The sequence below is a fragment of the Prunus persica genome, chromosome G6 (assembly GCF_000346465.2).
Source record: "Prunus persica cultivar Lovell chromosome G6, Prunus_persica_NCBIv2, whole genome shotgun sequence".
NCBI lineage: Eukaryota > Viridiplantae > Streptophyta > Magnoliopsida > Rosales > Rosaceae > Prunus > Prunus persica.
In genome coordinates, this window is record NC_034014.1 from 21001006 (window position 1) to 21021725 (window position 20720).

The 20720-nt window shown below is 37.1% G+C and overlaps 4 protein-coding genes across 4 annotated transcripts; 3 read left to right on the forward strand and 1 right to left on the reverse strand.

Moving 5' to 3' along the window:
* LOC18773181 (protein SKIP34) lies at positions 631–1607 on the forward strand. Its single transcript, XM_007207452.2, has one exon. It carries the CDS (start codon positions 1027–1029, stop codon positions 1321–1323), a length of 297 nt encoding a protein of 98 aa, XP_007207514.1. The 5' UTR covers positions 631–1026; the 3' UTR covers positions 1324–1607.
* Positions 4666–11773, forward strand: LOC18774403 (nucleobase-ascorbate transporter 11). The gene is given in 11 exon segments (XM_007208002.2): positions 4666–5947; positions 7116–7213; positions 7301–7471; positions 7706–7806; positions 8385–8520; positions 8676–8726; positions 9316–9603; positions 9982–10216; positions 10476–10759; positions 11251–11433; positions 11435–11773. Coding segments are annotated over 11 exon segments (2253 nt in total). The 5' UTR covers positions 4666–5271; the 3' UTR covers positions 11465–11773.
* On the forward strand, positions 13498–17004 carry LOC18774950 (polygalacturonase-like). The gene is made up of 4 exons (XM_007207642.2): positions 13498–14290; positions 15580–15869; positions 16013–16241; positions 16521–17004. The coding sequence occupies exons 1-4, from the start codon at positions 13814–13816 to the stop codon at positions 16737–16739; spliced, it is 1215 nt and encodes a 404-aa protein (XP_007207704.2). The 5' UTR covers positions 13498–13813; the 3' UTR covers positions 16740–17004.
* LOC18774593 (tyrosine/DOPA decarboxylase 1) lies at positions 18624–20489 on the reverse strand. The gene has a single exon (XM_007206357.2). It carries the CDS (start codon positions 20417–20419, stop codon positions 18788–18790), a length of 1632 nt encoding a protein of 543 aa, XP_007206419.2. The 5' UTR covers positions 20420–20489; the 3' UTR covers positions 18624–18787.

Here is a 20720-nt window from a genome sequence, read left to right on the forward strand (position 1 = left end):
TATGAATCTTGCCAAAAAAAATTTGTGACATCTAAATTTCAAGTTCCATTTAATTTATTAGAGAATTAAAAAAAATTCAGATCCAAACATAATATAATTTAGTCAGACTGTTTATCCAGAACGACACCAAATGTCTTATAATATTATGAACAAATAGTTAATATTTTTCATAACAGATTAATACTGTCGGATAGAAATTAAACAATATTCAACGTGCCAAACGAGCCTATAAATGCTCCATAATATGTGTCTTTAAATATTTTTTTTATATATTTGATTGGACAGTGCTCTAATTTTGTCATATAAATAGATTAGTATGGACTGATACTTTGAACTCCGAGGACTTTGGATACACAGGATGAGACATAATTTGCTATAACGTATACCAAAGTCCGTATATATATGTATATTATTATTAAAACATATATATATTATAATATATATATACACACATATATACATGTATATTATTATAACATACTCATATATATATATATTATAAACAGTCCTAATTTCTTGGACTACAGGAGTCCAAGAGCTGTAGTCCAAGAAATTATGGTCACCCATCAAAACTGATATTATAAAATACATATATACACATACATAATATATATATATATATTTGAAAAAATAAAAAAATCTAGTCCTAGTATACACCAAACGCAGGATAAGTGTTATTCAACTTAGACCAAGCCAAGTCAAGCCTAGACAGTTCATAAGTATAGTCCATGCCAAGCCAAGCCTAGACAGTTCCTAAGTATAGTCCATGCTAAGGCAGTTCTATGTAACAAACGAGCCCAGTATTATTGCTATAAATATAATAAAAAAAATAAAAAGACAAAAGTCTACCGTGAAACTAATCAGAATAGTTCCCCCAACTCAACGGTCCAGATTCCAGATAAAACCCCCAGATACAAAAACACAAAAGAAACTCTTTCATTCTTCTCTTCCTTCTCTGCAAATACTTTCCAAATTCTTTCCAAATTCTTAACATCGCGCATCAATCAACATCACCACGCAAAAATCATGTGTTACGGTCAGCAACGACCCTTCTCCAGAGACAACCTGACCCCTACGCGCGTCGTCCGATTGCCGAACGACAACGCGGTTGTGGTCGCAGATCTGCGCGGCCGCCTGGCTGAGACGGAAGCACGGCTGGCGCGAGCCAGGGCTCGGGAAGCAGAGCTCAGCCGCCGCCTCAATGAGATGAAACGATTCGTTTCGGTCATGGAGATCCTCGAAACCTATCTCAAACGTCGCTTCCGCGAGCAGCAAGAATATGTATCTGACCTCTTCTCTCCCTCTCCCCTGTCAAGTAAATAAAAAGCCCCAAACCATCACTAATTGCCTCCTTTTCTTTTGCGCATTTTATCGAACACCTCTTGTTCATAGTTTTCCCTTTTTACTTTTTTCGTTTTTTGTTTTGTTTTTTAGGTTGGTTTTAATGGTTCTGGGTTTATCATCAGGTCCTGTTTGTGTTTGTATTATTACATGACATTATTATCAATGTGATGCAGATTATTGATGAACAAGATTTATACTTGGATAGTTATCTAGTGTAAAACAACTAGTAGATTTGCTGTTGTTTGGAATTTGGATACTGGAATCATTTTAGTGCCATTGATTTTCTATTTCATGATTTTCATTTTGGTGGTTTGGGTATGGTCATCGGCTCACTTCTTTGTTAAATTGGAGAGACTGGAATGCAAAATTTCATATATTTTAGAGAGCATATGTTTATGCTTAGTGATCAGCAGCTAGTTAATGAATCATTTGTCTGTTTCCACTAAAGTGTGGATTTGAGATTTTGGATTCACAACAATTTTTTAAGTTGCCATTGTGTTCAATTGAGGAGAAAAGCTGGAGGGCTCTTCATCAAACATGTAGGTACATTTTCTAACCCAACTATGAGCACATGCTATGGATTGAAAGGAAATCTTTTTTTTGTGGATATTTGTCTTTGTACTTTGTAGAAAGGGGAGAAAGTTGGTAGGCATCTCCTAACCAGCCCTCAGGCTTACTTGTTACCAGTAGAACTGGTTATGGCTGTGGATTGAAATGGGCTTTTGTTGAATGGAGAAAATTATCTCACTTACCAATGAGATTGAAGGCTTTTTTATTTTTGAGGTCCAAGAAGTCATCTCATTAGAAAACAGACCCCAAACTAGGGAGCAACAAGGATGAGATTTAAGGTTTGAATGCTATATATATATGTAAACTTTAAGCTATCTGCAAAATGGTGCTCAACTCAACAAAAATAATCAAGTTATGACTGCTTGGAGTTTTCTTTTCTTAATATGCAGTTGATTACTTTCACTTAGTTGGACTATTTGTATATATATTATTACTTGTAACATTTTAATGAATCTGATTTGAGGGAAGATGGATCAAGTCAGTTAAAATAGGCTCACACCAGTAACTGGATTGATAAATAGGTTGCAGTTGGATGGTGGATACAAAACTAAGGAGCTTTGCATTTAGCTTCTTAGTTTAAACTGTTGAGAGTTTTGATTTTTTTTTCTCATAACTTGTGCTCTTATAATTTTAAGTGGGTTAGGAACTGAATTAGAAGTAGAACTTTTTTACTGGAACTAAGCAGTAAATTACAATTTTTTAAGGACTAATTTACGTGCTGTTTTGATTAACATAAACCCTTAACTTAATATTTCAAAAATCTCGTGAAACTATTAACAATCAAAATTGGAATCTACTATCTATATTCAACCTTACTGTTAACAAAATTTCTATCTTTTTGGCTCAGTCTTCTGTTCTTTATTCTGATACAATGAAGTGGAATGCCTGGCCAAAAGTCCAGTGCTATCTGCTTGTTAGCTGCAATTTCAGCAGGGTAAAACAGAATCTGCTTAGTTGAAAAGTGTTGTTGGGCTATTATGGCTCAAAGGCTACAATATTCTCCTATAACCTAGCAAACTTGTAATTTACACTGCATGTCGTTTTGTGGTTTCCATGATCGTGAAACTGGGGGTTTAAGCATCACAATCCACTCTGGATTTTGGAATCATTTCCCTCCATATTTTTCTTTTCTTTTGTAGTCGAGTGAATTCAAAAAACCAAAAAGTCTTAAACTTTCTCCTTTTGAAGGTTGGCAGGACTTGCAGTTGATTTTGCTTTTGTTGGCCGAAATGACTTTTTGGTTGGCCAGAAGAAAGATATGGAATCTTATAAATCGTTTTTATGATCCTTCTACTTCACGATAACCTTCACAAGTATGGAGAGATAATGATTAAGCTAAGGACCTTGGATATAGAGATGACAATCAAACTTGTGAAGGAGAGATAATGATTAAGCTAAGGACCTTAGATATAGAGATGACAATCAAAGGAGGGCAAGATTGTCATTGATCTCAAAGTTTAAAATTATTTATTTATTTTTGGTAGAACACTAATCTCCAGCTCTGCTCTCCCAATAATATCTCCTGAAGTTGGAGTTATATCCCATTTGACAAGAAAACTTAGTTGTGACGGGGATAACACTGTTTTGCTATTTTCGGCTAATAATTTTATGCCACATGATAGTGTTATCAAACGTGTCATATTGTTATTGACCGAAAATATTCCCGTTTCATAAAAGTCTCTCTCTCAATTGACAAACCTTATGTGATTTTCAAAGTATTGACACAACCGCAACCTCCGATATGTTGGAAGTTGCTTGCTCATCTTGTTGAAAATACTCTTACCAACTCAGCAACATACTTTAAAGAAACAAAAATAAAAATAAAAGGAAGCAAAAGAAAAAGAACAGAGTTGCCAATTATATCTTTTCCTCAACCGAGAAAAAGAAAAATCCTACTGAAGGTAGTGTGATCCTAGAATAAAGCATGGAAACAGATCCTGCCAATAATCCCTTTTGTGACAGTCGACAAAGTTAAGTAATCTTTTAATTGTATTTAAGTAAAAAGATACACTCACAAATAAACATCTTTAATTGTCTTTAGGCTACAAAGTCCAAGCGAAGGTGACAGAATGGCCCTGACTCAACTTTCATATTCAATCCATACTTCATTGCCTTTCTTTGATAATCCAACTCTTATCCACTTATAAAAAAGGAAAAAAAAATGCAATTTTATAAAAGTTAGTTTTGATGAATTGGAGGGATTCAAAATCTGTAACATAAAGAACAAGGAGGAAGTGAAGGAATATACAAAAGGGAAATTGTGAAGTTTAACCCGTTTGGTTCATGGAAAATGAGACTTGGGAATAGGAAATCAATTGCTTTCCCTGTTTGGTAAGTTTAGGCATGGGAAATCGTTGCATGGCTCATGGGAAAGTAGGAGGAAAGTGAAGTCATCCTCTCAACTTGGGTTTTGTTTTCCCTTCTCATGGGAAAGTTTGGGAAAATAAGCTAACATTAAATACATATTTTTTTATGACCATTTTATCCCTATTAGAAATTTAGAATTACAATATATCATTAAATGCATTCTTTTTTTATTTGATTTAATATGAGTATAATTGAAAATTATACAAACTTTATCTTCCATTCCTACTCAAAATAAACATGAGAAAGAAAATAAAGTGATATTTCCCGGTTACTTTCCCAGCATTACCAAATGTGGGAAATGAATCTTCCATTCTCATTCCTCGGAGAATGACATGAAAAATGATTTCCCTTCAAATTCATTCCATGAACCAAATAGGGATTATTAAAGACAAAAAATTTGTAGCTCAAGTAATTAGAAGAAGTTATCCTGCACTCGTTTCGAGGTCCTGTGTTGTGTTAGATTCTTCCTCTCCAAATATCGTTAGTACGTTACTATGCATTACGTTTCCTCACAACGGCCAGAAAACGGGGGCATTTCAGTAATTTCAGCAAAAAAGCAAAACTTAAACTGAAAGCAACTAGCGAGCGGCAAACAGATCAGGAAAAAATAAAAATAAATAAAAGAAGAAGAAGAAGAAGAAGATGAAGCTCACACACACTTATCTCAAGCAACAGTCGGCCCGATCACACCATTACTCGCATCATTACAGTTGAAATTAGCACTAATAAAAATGATGAACCTCTCTTGTTCACCCTCTCACACACCTTTCCCCATCCCAACAAACCCAACTCATTCTTTCTTGCTTTGCTTTCACTCTCCCTCTCTCTTTCTCTAATTTAATACTTTATTTTCTTCTCGTGCTTATAGTTTGCTGAGCTTCTTCTTTGTGCTGCTCTCTGGGTAGGAAACTGAGGCAAGCTGTTTACTTTCTTTAGTTTTGAAGCTTATTTTTGTTGCAAAAACTGGTACCCATTTGAAAGGAAGCTTTAATGGAACCGGGGTCGAGCTCAGAGCCACTGGACAAGGCTGAGAGAGAGAGGGGACCGAGGAGTGATGCTGCAATAGGCTCTGTTGAACCCAAGATCTCGGCCTTTGTGCCGAGGAGGGATCACAATCCAAGAGAGCTGAGATCTTGGGCCAAAAGAACTGGGTTTGTCTCTAATTTCTCTGGGGAGACAGCTACTAGTGGCAGTGTGAGAAATGATAGTGCTGGGTTTGGTTTGGAGACGGGTTTTGATGGTAGAGGTGGTGGCGGGTCGTCTCCAAAAATAGAGATTGATCCGGTTTTGGGCCGGACTAAACCCAGCAAAGGGATTGAGATTGAGCCAGCTACTGGTCCTAGACATGGAGGGGTGAGGAATGAGCGTGATGAAACAGTGCGGGGTGAGAGTAAGAGGAGGAGGACTGAGAATGAGCCTGTTTTGGGTGCTAAAGATGATGAGAGAAGAGACGGTGTCAATGGAAATGAGAATAGGAATGGAAGTGGGAATGGGAATGGGCATGGAGTCACACCAGTTGCTTCAGCAGCTGAGCCGAAGATAATTGATGATGAGCAATATGAAAGAGATGTAGAGATGAATTATCCAGATGGTGAAGAACCTGTTCATGGAGAGTGGGGGAGACCGTCTGCAATGAAGATTGGATTGAGAGAAAATCCGGGTTTTGGTTAGTTTACTTACATTCCTTTTGTTTTAATGTGTTGATCAATCTTTAAATCGGATTAATTTGTTGATTAGGCAATTGCTATTTTTTGTTTGTGATATTTGTAGTCTTTATTTCTAGGCAAGAGATTTTCAATATGGTACGATGGGACAGAATGAGTTAAAATACTATTGTTTAGGAAAGAAAGGGTTTCTGGCAAAAATAGCGAAATTTAGCATCTTAATAAAAAGTAGTCATTCAAAATTTTGTCTTCAGAAAGTTTAAAAGCCAGTAAAAATTTGATGCTGATGAAACAAAGCCGGTGATTTGTTAAGTTTATGTTTTCAGTACTTTAAAGCTCCGGAAAAGAAAAGTAGGTACGAGGAAGCTAAACTTTCAATGTTTCATTCTTCAATATGGGTAAGGCCAGGTAAATAAAAAATAGGCTGAATCTTGTGATAGGGGAGGCATGATTTCCTTAAGCAACACCTCCCATTTCTCATAGCATTTGTTTGCTGGAATAGGGGTTAGGAATGGGTCTGAGATTCCTTTCTTAGGTTTGGTAGGTGCAAACATGAGAAAGGAAGGGTGGGTTTCTCATTCCCGTGTTCTAGTTCTAGCTTTATGATACATGGTAATGACAACTTTTCCCATTTGAATACAAATGCTACATTCCATTGGTTTCTAAAAACCCTTGGAATGGGAATGGGTATGGTGTTCTTGAAATCCCATTCCCTGGAACAAACGCTACCAGTGCAACAGATATGGGCTAGCACTTAGGTGGCAGGCAAAGATGAACACTGTAAGGGGGAAATAGCATTGAGAAAGAACACAAGCTTGTAATGCAATCTACTATTCTTTTTCTTCCTTTTCCAGAGAAGAATAGCTGAAAACGTTCCTTTCAACATTGATATCTCCTGACCCTGAACTTTAGTGCAAGTTTGATGGGTTAGTGCAAGTTTGCTTCAGCTTATGTTGTTTAGACGAAGGTTTCAAAACTAGAACAAATGTTGTGGTGTTCTCTTAAAATAAATTGATTGATTCAGACTGGCTGTGGTTAGTGATCAGTAACCAAAAGGCATTCCTATTACACAAATAATATCTTAGCAAGAGTGAATATCCACTCTTGAATCTGGCTTCACAAAAAATTAGTTTTCTTTCCTTACTCTCATCTGATTGTTTTTCATGGCAGTTCCACTAATGTATTACGGTCTGCAGCACTATTTATCACTGGCTGGTTCCCTTATATTCATCCCCCTGATCATTGTACCTGCCATGGGTGGAACAGATGTAAGCATGTATTCTCCTGCATTCTTTTTGTCTTATAACTTAAGCGGGAAAACTCACTGTTTATATAATTTGCATAAATGATCATAGAAGGATACCTCCACGGTGATTTCAACAATGCTGCTGGTTTCTGGAATGACAACAATACTGCACTCTTACTTTGGAACTCGACTTCCATTAGTTCAAGGAAGTTCATTTGTATACTTGGCACCGGCACTAGTTATCATGAATGCTCAGGAATATCGAAATCTTACGGAGCATGTAAGTTCCGTAACTAAGGGCTAAGATTCTATCAACTGTAATATCCTTGAGATTTTCACTGTTACCTGGAATGTTCTAACATCCAGGTACAATTTCCTACTTGAAATCAGTATGTTTTGCCACATATTTGAGGATTTGGAAATTATACCCTTTTGAAATGGAGCGACTTCCTTTAATTTCATGTCAAATGTATCACGGACCTCATAGTTTCATTGTCTATTAATTTCATTGCAGAAATTTAGGCATATAATGAGAGAACTGCAAGGAGCTATAATTATTGGTTCAATATTTCAGAGCCTTCTGGGATTTAGTGGTTTAATGTCTTTATTGCTGAGGTAATTCAAGAGATTTCTTGTAAAATTTTCATTATGCCGATATTTTGATGTTTATTAAAAAGAAAAATAATATTTATTTTCTGGAATAAAAATGGGTTTCTTGGGTACATTGGTTCTGCTCCTAATCCTCTCTCTGTCTCTGTCTCTGTCTCTCTCTCTCTCTCTCTCTAATGTGTGTGTGTGTGTGTGTATATATACACACACACATATCGTGTCATTCATTTTGTTTATTTATGACAATGCAATATAACACTAACTTAGGGAAGCATATTTGCATTTTTGGCTTGCATAACCATCTCTTGGAGCTGGGGCAAAGAGGATTTCGCTGGCACTACTGGAAATAATATATATTTTTTCTACATGTAAACATAATAGGGGGCCTAATGTTTGTTGTTGATAAATCAAATCGTGGTTGCTCATTTAGTTGCATCAAAAGTCTTAGTGAATTTGATATGGCTAGTAATTTTAAAACTGAATAATCATTGCCAGCAGCTATCATGATTTGTATTCTGGTTTTTGCTAGTACTTGTATAAACTATGCCATTTCTCTTTCTGATCTATATGATAACACATTGCAGATTGATACACCCCATTATTGTTGCACCAACAGTTGCTGCAGTAGGTTTATCGTTTTTTAGCTATGGCTTTCCACAAGCTGGGAGTTGTGTGGAAATTAGTGTTCCGCAGATACTTTTGATTCTCATATTCACTCTGGTAAGTGAGTGCGTGGTACTAAATATGCCTATGCAGCCTGTTCTATATAGCTGTCTTTAAGAAGTCTTCCACATTTAATCTTCTTAATTCTTAAATGCTTTGGCTAAGTGTTAACAAATATTAATGACTTTACTTTTTTGTTGCTATGTTTATAGTACCTTCGAGGCGTATCCATCTTTGGGCATCGCTTTTTTCAGATTTATGCGGTAGGTATCATACCTTTCAACATCTTGGTTCATTGAAAGCTATATTATTTTTTAAATTAGATATTGGTTTTGTTTGGAGTCTTTTGACCTGGAAGATTTCAATGTTTCCTAAGTGTAACTGAACCCTGTCCTATACTTTCCTTAGTCTTATGGTGGGTTAAAGAACCCCTACTATCCACGTGTTGTGCTTTCATGGCAAGTTGAGTTCCCAACATCTTTCCAGAGATGGCCCCAAATGTTATATAAGATTCGGCATTTTGGGACAAGATAAAACTGCCAGGTTCAAACATTTAGTTTACACAGTGACATCAGTAATCACCATCCTGGCTGGATAATCTTGTTGTAATATATATTCATGGGTCATGGCCATCATAAATTATTGGACTCGGTTAGACGTGAGTGTCTTGCGAATGACTGTCTGGCGTGCCAAATTCTAAAATGAAATTACAAAAAAATAAAATAAAAAAATTAGCATTAAAATTAATGTTCTCATTTTCTGTTGGTAGCACTCAAACTGTTTTTCTAATACTTTATGGTACATGTCGATATTGTAACTTAATTGATCTTGCTGACATTTTTCTTATTGCAGGTTCCCTTAAGTGTTATGATCATATGGACTTATGCATTCTTTTTGACAGCCGGTGGAGCATACGATTACAAAGGCTGCAGCCCTGATATACCTAGTTCAAATATCCTAATAGATGCTTGCAGAAAGCATGCATATACTATGACACATTGCAGGACCGATGTTTCAAATGCATGGAGAACTGCTGCATGGGTCAGAATTCCATACCCTTTACAGTGGGGTCTCCCTATCTTCCATTTCAGGACTTCCATTATCATGATTTTTGTGTCGCTCGTAGCATCAGTTGATTCGGTGGGTAGCTTATAATTCAAATGCAACAGAAAATAAGTTATAAGTATGATGTCACATGCTTGTGTTCTCGCACACACCAGCGCTGCTTATGTCATGTCATTGGTGAGAGAAGCATCTAAGCTGCTAATGCCTCGACCTTTGAATAGTGGGATTATTTAGACACCCTTCAATAGTGCTATGACTTTGGGCTATGGTGAAGGCTTTGTGATTGCACAATAGCACTCATCCCTGTCCTATGATATTTTTTTGGTTGGAAGTCCTTTTTTTCCCCTTCTTACTAATGTTAAAAACTTATATCTGTATTCTAGGGCAGTGAATGAATGTAAATATGAAATTACCAGCATGACACTGATGCACAGGGTGTAAAAACTTATCCAGGTTGGAACATACCACACTGCATCTGTGCGTATTAATTTGCAGCCTCCAACGCCAGGAATCGTCAGCAGAGGAATTGCACTGGAGGGTTTCTGCAGTATATTGGCTGGAATTTGGGGTTCGGGTACTGGGTCAACAACCTTGACAGAAAATGTACATACAATTAACATAACGAAGGTGGCAAATCGCAGGGCCGTGCAACTTGGAGCAGTTTTCTTAATCTTCTTCTCGCTTATAGGTAAAGTACTTCAAAACCCCATAAGTTTGAATTGCTGTCAAAAGCACAAAGTAATGTTTTATTGTTGTGTTAAATTATGCTTTGTATTGGATGCTGTCATAATTGACAATATACTGCATGTATCCTAATCACCATAAGCAGTTTGCAACGCATATTTGGTTGTCATTGGCAGGTATAATTAGTTTATTGATGACCCCTGTTGGATACTTCAGGAATTTTTCTTTTTAAAAAATGTATTTTGTCACTCATTGTTTTGTAGGAAAAGTGGGTGCCATTCTTGCCTCTATACCATTGGCCTTGGCTGCTTCAGTACTGTGCTTCACGTGGGCCCTTGTTGTGGCATTGGGTCTCTCAACTTTGCAGTATAGTAGTCAAGCAGCAAGTTTTAGAAACATAATGATCGTTGGTGTTTCATTGTTCCTCGGTTTATCTATCCCAGCGTATTTTCAACAGTATCAACCCGAATCCAGCCTCATACTGCCTAGCTATTTTGTTCCCTATGGAGCAGCATCTAATGGACCACTCCATACGGGCATTAAACAAGTAAGAAAGCTATTTTATCCTTGTTTTCCTTACGGATTCTAAATGCACAAATACGTGAAAAATCAGAGCTTCACTTCCCCCTTCCTAAGAACTATCGAAAGAAAAAAAAAAGGGAAAAAAAAAAAAAAGAGAGGAACTTCTACCGGAATAGTGATGAATCAAATGACAACATGCTATTTTGAAGTACCATCACGTTGAAAATTTCCTGCTAACTTGATAATCAAGGAACCTCCAAGGTAGTGAGCCCAGATACTGTAAGTTACAAAAAGAACAGTCTTTCTGATGAACTGGTTTCTGAAGATGGTTAAAATCATATTTGGGGACTGATAAATATGATCAAAATATGACATTCTAGGAGTCTAGGGCCCACGTTTTAACATGTACAGACACGCATGTTTACTGTCCTAGCCTCTTCCATGTACAGTTTCAAGTTCTGTTTTAGGTCCTCTTAAGTTAGATATGAGCTAAATTGTTGTTTCAATGCCTGGCAGCTTGACTTCTTTATAAATGGACTACTGTCTTTGAACATGGTGGTGACGTTTCTGATAGCATTTGTACTAGAAAACAGTGTTCCAGGCAGCCGGCAGGAGCGAGGGGTTTATATATGGTCACGTCCAGAAGACATCTCAACCGATCCATCTTTGCTGGAAGATTATTCCTTGCCAAGAAAACTTTGCAGATGTCTTTGCCGGGAAAAACATCTAGGGGTGTGATGTTTTATAGTAATGTGAAAATGCAAAGGCACTTGGTAGATTTTTGGGGCACTGAAGAGTGGATATAGTAAAGCTGGAGTGAAGAGAAATGATAATCACACGATATAGACACATAGCAATAGCTTCCTACACCGAATTGGAAATGTTATGTTAGAGAATAGTTTGCAACCATTGTGATTCCAATTGTACAATGACTGAAAACAGTTTTATAAGGGCTACAATTTAGCTCTTTGTAATATGTAAATCCATCAAATAGTTATTCATTCCAAATAAAAGTTTATTGGAACTGACTCTTGCATTAGTGGAAGAATTACTATAAATACAACCTGAAAGCACAAAGTCCACTCTAGCCTATACGTTAATCCGCCCTTGATTCCAACCATTTAAAAGTTTCACAATCAGAATACCATACGAACTCTGAATCTGAAATAAGAGGTGAAATTGACGATCACATGATCAAACCATTGGTAAAATGAAATTTATACCCTTGAAGCATTCTCTCCATTCTCTACCTTCAGTTGCTTATCTTGGACAAGCTGTTAGATTTTCTCCTTGGCATCGAATATTTCTTTTTCATCTGATTTGCATTTCCATGTTTGTTCTGCTTGCTTAAGTGGAAAGCTGACATGTTGATCATTCTACCAGGGCATTTCAAAAACTAGATAATGTTGTTTGGGGCTCTTGTCTTTATGAGTCAATAGAGTAACCTTGTCAATAGACTCGAAACTGAACCAAGCCGAACCGTGCTCAGGCCTATCATATCGTATCCTAGTATCCTACACCCCACACCGTATGCTTCCCCTTCCTTTATATGTGAATTATATATAACTGGCCCTCCACCTTTCAAATTACAATATTGCCTAACTAAATATTGAAAAAAAACTGTCATTTTCTGTTCTAATGAACAAAATGTGAATAGCATGTAAACACACACTTATTAACCTGTCCTCATCGAGTGATGTCTTATTCAGATTGATCCGTCCAATTCCATTATTAATTCCGTGAATAGTACAGTCTGTCTGGTCTGCCTATAAGATGAACGTCCTCCTCTAGCGTTGCTGGGTTTGGGTTGGTTTTGGCTATATCAACTTTTCTTTTAAAATAAAATATAGACAAACGGCTCTCGTCTCAGTCATATGTGGACCACAAGTACATGTACGTACGGTACAGAATCTAAGTAAGGCATAGAGAGCATCCTTTGTGTACCTGTGGTTTGGTTTTATTTTCGTTTCGTTAAGCATAAATCACTCCAAGATGATAAGGTTTAGAATCCTGCGGTTTTCCCAACTCCCGCACACCAGAATCCATCAGGATAAGGTTTGCCACTCTAGCCTTATATTGGTTATGTTTTCCTTGTACCATTTGATCATTATGTGTACAAAATGATTTCTCACATCAAAATCCATATATATCTCTCTCATGGGCTCAAAAGATGTTATATGGAGCCCAAACAAGGACGGAACAAACATTCTAAAAATTTTAAATAAAAAATATCAAAGAGGCCTCTAGGGCAAAAGTATACCAATGGAAGATATAGCTATAGCTAGCATCCTTCAACCATTTGGGGTAGCTAGAATATTAGTATGTTTTGTTTTTGCTTTTTAATGATTTAAGGCACAATGGGTGGAAAAGGTTTTGCCGACAAGCGGGGTCAGAAATTCTATCAAAGATGGTCAACTTTAAATAGCTTTATAATTACAAGGGACTTAGTTTTTATAGGAAAACATATATAAGAATTCATTACAATGATTAAATTTCAATATCACAAATTTAATATCTTAGTAAGTATAACTCAAATTCTAGCAACCTAAAAATAATGAAAGAGTATTAAAAGTTGATTTTAGATAGAATGAGAAAATCAAATAAAACCATGACACACATATAAATGACATATGAAGACATGAAAACAAATATAGATCATATTCACGTTCATTATAGACAATTTACATTTGTGAGAATGATCAATATGGTAAATATACCTATAAAACAACTTGAATAACATAAATAAATATAATATTTTCAAAATGTTGAGAAGGGTCAAGTGACCCTTGTGGGCCTTAATTGGCTCCGCCGACAATGAGTAATCGTTTGCATAAATAGTTTGGTTTTGTATGTCACCAAGGCACAAAACCCTTCTTGGCACAAAACTGTTCTTGGTGCCGGACGTACCCTTAGTAAATAGTTTAAATCTATAAACACACCTTAAACAGTTTCAACTTCCTCACCACCCCAGCTCATCTCTCTCTCTCTCTCTCTCTCTCTCTCTCTCTCTCTCTCTCTCTCTCTCTCGCTTGCTAAGACAAATTAAAACTCCCCCAATTACGTTGTAGCTTCCAGATCAATGGCAAAGTCATCATGCAGCCTCATTCTTATTCTCTCATGTGTACTTGTGTTTGCCTTCATGAACAACTCATCAGCCGTAGCGTCCAGTGGTATTAATAATTACCGTGTGGTCAACTTAGGAGCCAAACCAGATGGCAAGACTGACTCAACCAAAGCCTTCCTTTCTGCATGGGACAAAGCTTGTGCCTCCGTGAAGCCAGCTGTCGTTCACGTCCCGCGCGGGACGTTCTTGCTAGGCAATGCCATCTTCAGAGGGCCATGCAACAACAAGGCCACCACCTTTCGCATCTCCGAAGGCACCCTCGTTGCCCCATCCGATTACCGGGTCCTTGGAAATGCTGGTAACTGGCTTTCGTTTCAGGATGTGCACGGCCTCAACATATCTAGCTCGAACGGAATTCTTGATGGCCAAGGCACTGGTTTGTGGGATTGCAAGGCCTCACCAGGCAAGAGTAATTGCCCTACCGGAGCAATCGTACGTAACTTTAATTACTAATTCAGATCACCAAATTATTTTCCATAATTTAAGTACCCTTTTAGACTTTTAGTTGATGGGCGGTGGCTAATAAATTACCTTCCATTCATATACAAGATATAGAATTTTATTAAAATAATATGCACCGTCCATGGCATGCATCAAGTACGTACAAACTTGGTGTTCGGAGGAAGCTACTAGTGGATATTGTTGATTGGTCAGTTTGTGGTCACTCTTCATTTTACTCTTAACTGAAATATTCTCTAGTTATATCTTTTTGTGCTTAAGTGGTTCCAAACGATATCATTTTCGTTTGTTTTCTTGGGAGGGAATCAGCCTTTTGACTTATTGTATTTCTAACCTATTAACCCACTCTCGTTTAGAGGTTAAAGCATTTTGATTTTCGGATTTAATACTATTTAGGACTCGTTTAGTTTGCATATTGAACTTATTGGGAATAAACTTCTCATGTCTAATCTCACGATATGAGAATAGAAGATGTTCATTCTTATGTTTGGGAACACTATTTTCTCTCATTTCCATGTTTGGTTAGTGCAGTATTAGGAATGAAAAGTTATTCAGTTTTTCAACAATAACCTAAATATTTTATCATTAAAAGTTATTAATATGAACAGTTTTTTAAGGGTCAAAAGTAGTGGTATTTAGAAATAATAACATGGGTAAGTAAGTAGAAAAAACATTGCATTAATTGCTTTTCTAAGTGGGGGGAAATAGTTTCCCAAGGTCAACCAAGGGTATGAAATTCCCCCTACATAGGAAGTCCATACCCATGAGTCCAGAATTGCATTCCCAATAGTGCACTTACCAAACATAGGAAAACAAATTTTCTATAATTTTTCAATTATACCCATATTAAATCAAATAAAAAAAGAATGCATTTAATGATACATTGTAATTCTAAATTATTCATAGGGACAAAATAGTCATGAAAATTGGGCATTGAATGTTGGCTCATTTTCCCAAACTTTCACATGATGAGGGAAAACAAAACCCAAGTTGAGAGGAGGGCTTCACTTTCCCCCTACTTTCCCATGTACCAGGCAACCATTTCTCATGCTTGGACTTACCAAATATGGGAAAACAATTGAATTTCCATTCCCAAGTCTCCTTTCCCATGAACCCGACACAACTAAAACATAAAAAATGCATATAGAAACCTTGTGAGTTTAGATTAAGTTATTAACTACTTTAAGTACCTAAGCTTAGGGAAGTTACATATATATAGAGCATGTACATATGAAGTGTGTGTTTGCGTGGGTTATGTGCAGTCACTGGGTTTCGTCAACTCGAGCAACATTGTGGTGAGTGGATTGCTATCCCGAAACAGCCAATTGGTCCACATAATCATCAGAGGTTGTCACAATGTGAATATGCATGGAATTAGGGTTTCTGCCTCTGAAAAAAGCCCCAACACCGATGGCATCCACATTCAAATGTCATCAGACATCACCATTTTGAACTCTGATTTTTCAACCGGTGATGATTGTGTCTCAATTGGCCCTGGCACCGTTAACTTGTGGATCGAAAAGGTTACTTGTGGACCCGGCCATGGAATTAGGTACGTCAAAATTAAAAAGGGCATGCATTTTTAATCAAGCTAATCAAACTAGTATACAAGTACATGTTTTAGTATACTTTAAAGAACCTTTTGTGTTTTTTGATTTACTTCTAAATTTTGAATCGATTTGATTGGTGTTGCAGCGTTGGAAGTCTAGGGTGGGAGATGCAAGAGCCTGGTGTGCAAAATGTAACAGTTAAAACTGCTACATTTAAGAATACCTTGAATGGTGTCAGGATTAAGTCTTGGAGTAGGCCTAGCACTGGATTTGCTAGGCACATTCTCTTCCAACACGCCGTAATGGTCGATGTCAAAAATCCCATCATTATTGATCAAAACTACTGCCCTAACAACAAAGACTGCCCTCGTCAGGTAAAGATATCATAAGAGTTCTTTTGTAAATTCAATTACGAGCTTTTTGTTTTCCCAGACAATCACATATAGCTAGTTGAATTTTTCAAAATATTGGCATCCCCCAAAATATAATGTCTAATTTGGAAATGTATCAAAAGCTTCATGGGTTTTCGACCAAAAAAAAGTGATTGGGCTTCATCTTTTCCGTTGGTCAAACTTGCTACATTTTGCACCACATACTTGGTTACTTGAAGTGCTTATTTTGTGTTCATCTTTGATAACACTTTGTTTGAACAGGTTTCTGGAATCGAAATTACCGACGTGACGTACCAAGACATCCAGGGTACATCAGCAACTGAAGTTGCAGTGAATTTCGATTGTAGTTCCAAGAATCCTTGTACGGGGATTAGATTGGAGGATGTGAAGCTGACTTACCAGAACCAACCATCTGAAGCTTCATGTAGCCATGCAGATGGAACAGCTGCAGGTATAGTTCAGCCTACAAGTTGTTTGTAGAGGAATTGCGATGGAATGTATCGCGTGAAGTAGGAAATATAAACCTTTGTCATCTTATAGGACCAAAAGAATCATAGTTATACACATTACTTAAGTTATAAAAACAATTTTAGGTCAACAAATGAAGTAGAATAAAATCATTTATGTTATCTCTGTTAAATTTTAGATTGTTTCCAACTATAGCAATTGCTTGTATTGAAAGCCATCCTTACCTTCTCATATTGTGCTAAGCTGACGTATTTGAATTAAAGGTGATTAATGACCATATATTTGTCATATGGCTTTATGCTCTTTACTTGCAAAGAGGACAACATGTCCATATACAAAGATGACGTGAAGCTCTGTTTGAGACACAACTTTTAGATATTTTGGTTGAACGTCTAAATTTTCAAACAAAAGTTGTTGCGCATATTTTTGAAATAAATTATCAAATGTTCCATGTTTACTTGGTGATTTATCAAAAAAATTTATCATTCATATTGCATTCATTTGCATGTTCAATGACTCATACGATTGAGATCACCAAGACCGTAGTGGGTATTTTCCTCTGGCAAGTTTGAACCATTCGTGACCAGTATTACGTTCAACATAAAGAGTGTCGAAGGATCATCCCATGACAGAAGTTGAATTACAAAGAAGTCAGTAAACATTATCTAGAATGTACGTCTAAGATAAGTATGTGAGTACTTCTTGTAATCATCGTTCTATAGTGGATTTGTGTTGGACTGAGGAGTCCCATGAATTTTCCCCAAATGTGAAGTTTTACCACTTAAATAATTCTCTGCGTGTTCCTTTATTTTATAATCAGTACGTTTCAGGATTGATAAGTCATATCAATCCTGCTACCGAAATTTATTTTTTATTTATTTATTATAATTTTAAATTAGCCTATTCACCTCCCTTTAGGTATTCTTAATCATCCTACAGATAATTTCAGTAATCTCAACAGGAGGGCCTCCTCATGGGCTGCATTGTAAACTCAATGCATCGACTGTGCTTGTGTTGTGAACTTGTGACTCGACTAGGAGGTGATCTGTCTAATTCAAAATGACAAGGGACGGTGGGGGTTGTTTAATTATAGCTGCATGCAGTCTTCTTTTGTTTCATTGTTATTTTAGTCATAAGTAATTCATAATTCATATTCAAGACAGGATCTCGGTGGCTTTCGTTAGGCATTGATCTCAATATGTACCCAATTTTTTATTATGTGTGTTCAAGGTTATGTAATAAATAACTAATTAATTAATAGAAACGGAAACCTCGTGACAAAATTATTTTAGCATAATTATGCTTAGAATTTTGAGTTGCTACTTTAGAAACATAGACACATAATTGATCTCATAAGATATGTGGTTCAATACATCACACCTGACCCTTTTTTTTTTTTTTAATTTATTTATTTATAAAGAAATCTTGTTCTTCTCACGCAAAACAATACCATACGTCTCTCTCACTGTTTGTACAAATAATCACACTCACCATCTCCACTTCAATAGAGCAGTAGGCTTTATGATGGCCAACAACCAACGTACCACAAACGTGGCCTTCTAGTTGCCATGCAATCCAAAATATTTCAAAACATAAAACATTACAATCAATTAACCTTTTTTTTTTTGTATTGTCAATGAAGTATTAACTTTAACAAATATTTGATCACACATTACCAATCGAAACATAATTATGCAATCGCAAAGAACTTATTAGTGTAATGATTTGGAGCAATTAATCTCGCAAGAAAGGTCCTAAATTCGAATCTTCTAGCATCTGTATAATATGTGTGAGTTTAATATGTTATTGCCTCTTTCAAAACGAAATCTCTTGAAGAAAAAAAACATAATTATGCAATTCATAATATATTTTATTTAATCAACACATAATATGTTTACATTTTTTTATTTTGTCGAAGTAACCAAAAAAAAAAACTACCAATATTAACGTAGAAATTAATACAGACAGACCAAATTAAAAAGGAAAACATGGACATTGGACATTACAAATTTCTATGGTTTAATTATTCATACATTCTCTGCACTGAGATATTCTAATTATCATGCAATCTTGTCCAACAATGGAAGCTTCAAATTTGCATCACCATCATCACCATTGTTCTTGAGGATGACATCTGCATGCTCTTGCACCACTTTCCAGGCCATGGCTATGTGTTTTTCCTCTGTTTGGGTTACACCCACTGCGCACCGTATCACGTACATACCTCCAACCATGGCATGAGTCATGAATACACGACCCGACGCATTGATGGCCTCCAGCAACTTGCAATTGACTTCATTTGTACATTTTTCAACATTAATCTCAATGCCATTTTGATGAAAACTGTTTGAAGTTGGAGTTGTTGGAGGGACCTTGCTTGTTGCAGCCCATGGTGAAACCCTAAAGCAAACCATGGAGAAATTTCTAGGCACCACAATCTCAAACCTTTGGTCCATGGCTACAAGTCCTTCAAAAAGCTTGGCCATTTTGACATGGCTCCTAAGAAAGTTTCTAAGGTTAACCACGCCATAGCTTCTAAGCACAAGCCATAGTTTCATGGCCCGGAACCTCCGGCTTAGGGCTATTTGCCAGTCCTTGTAGTCCACCACCTGCTTTGAATCTGTCGGCTTGTTCCTCAAAAACTCGGGATTGGCTGAGAGTGAACTTATCAACGCGCCTGGATTCTTAACCCAGAGACAGCAACAATCGAGTCCAGTAAAGAACCATTTGTGTGCATTGAAGCTAAATGAATCCACACCCTCAATGCCATCAATGAAATGGCGAAACTCGGGGCAAATGCATGCACTCCCTGCATATGCTGCATCCACGTGAACCCACATGCCATGGTGTTTCGCAACATCGCATAGTGGGCCCAATGGATCAACTGCGGTGGTCGCGGTTGTTCCAACGGTGGCACATAGAAACAATGGCACCAGCCCAGCTTCTATGTCTGAAGATATTGCCAATTTTAAAGATTCGGGTGATAGTGCAAATGTTGTTGACCTTGTAGCCTCGATGGCCCGGAAATTCTTGGGGTTGATTCCAACAATTTGGGAAGCCTTTTGAAGTGCACTATGTGTTTGGTCTGATCCATACACAACTAGCTTCCCTATGTTGTCTCCACCAATTCGGCTCAGCATTTGATCCCTGGAAGCTGCCATGGTGCAAACAATGGCCTCACAAGTGCTCCCATGTATTACACCACCACCATTGCCAGAGAAAAGGAAAGACTTGGGAAGACTAAGCAGGTTTCCAAGCCAATCCATGACTATGCTTTCTAGCTCAGTTGCGGCTGGAGATGACACCCAATTGAAGCCCACCACATTGAACCCGGTACTAAGCATTTCACCAAGAAACCCTGCTATGCTAACATTTGAAGCAAAGTATGCAAAGAAGCTAGGACTTTGCCAATGTGTTAGGCCAGGAACAATATGTTCCTGCACATCTTGGAGGATGGTTTCAATTGGCTCTGGGTTATCTGGGGCAGACTCCGGCAAGCGCTTTCGGAGATAACCCGGATCAACTTGGCTCAGGACTGGGTACTTGTCTATGTTTTGGTAATAATCTGCTATGAAGTCTACCATCATGTGGCCTTGCCTCCTGAATTCCACAGGATCCAGAGCGCTAGTCATTTCCATGGGGGAAGAATTGCTGTTGTCTTCTTGTGGATGGTCGAGCTTGAGGCTACCCATTTGGAATATTGGATGTGAAACTGAAGGATGAACAAACTAATCTTTCAAACAAGTAAAGGAAGGAACAAGATCTTTGTTTAAGAGGGACTTTACTACTTACTATATAGCGATAGCTTTTAAAGCTATGTGAAGAAAATTAAAGACAGCAGCTACCCTATTAAAAAAATAACATGTTAGTTTGATAAATTAATGAATATTGGTGAAGAACAGTCCAATTTCACCAACCAATCCATGCATTGATTGATTTGCATTTCTAACATGCCCCCTCAACCTCAAATCAAAATACCTTCATACCTCGTTT

Bases quoted from the DNA above. Each gene is read 5' to 3' on its own strand.
- LOC18773181 (XM_007207452.2), top strand. From the start codon at position 1,027: ATGTGTTACGGTCAGCAACGACCCTTCTCCAGAGACAACCTGACCCCT.
- LOC18774950 (XM_007207642.2), top strand. From the start codon at position 13,814: ATGGCAAAGTCATCATGCAGCCTCATTCTTATTCTCTCATGTGTACTT. The intron at 15,870-16,012 runs GTACGTCAAAAT...TTGGTGTTGCAG, and splicing joins GGACCCGGCCATGGAATTAG to CGTTGGAAGTCTAGGGTGGG. The intron at 16,242-16,520 runs GTAAAGATATCA...TTGTTTGAACAG, and splicing joins ACAAAGACTGCCCTCGTCAG to GTTTCTGGAATCGAAATTAC.
- LOC18774593 (XM_007206357.2), bottom strand. From the start codon at position 20,419: ATGGGTAGCCTCAAGCTCGACCATCCACAAGAAGACAACAGCAATTCT.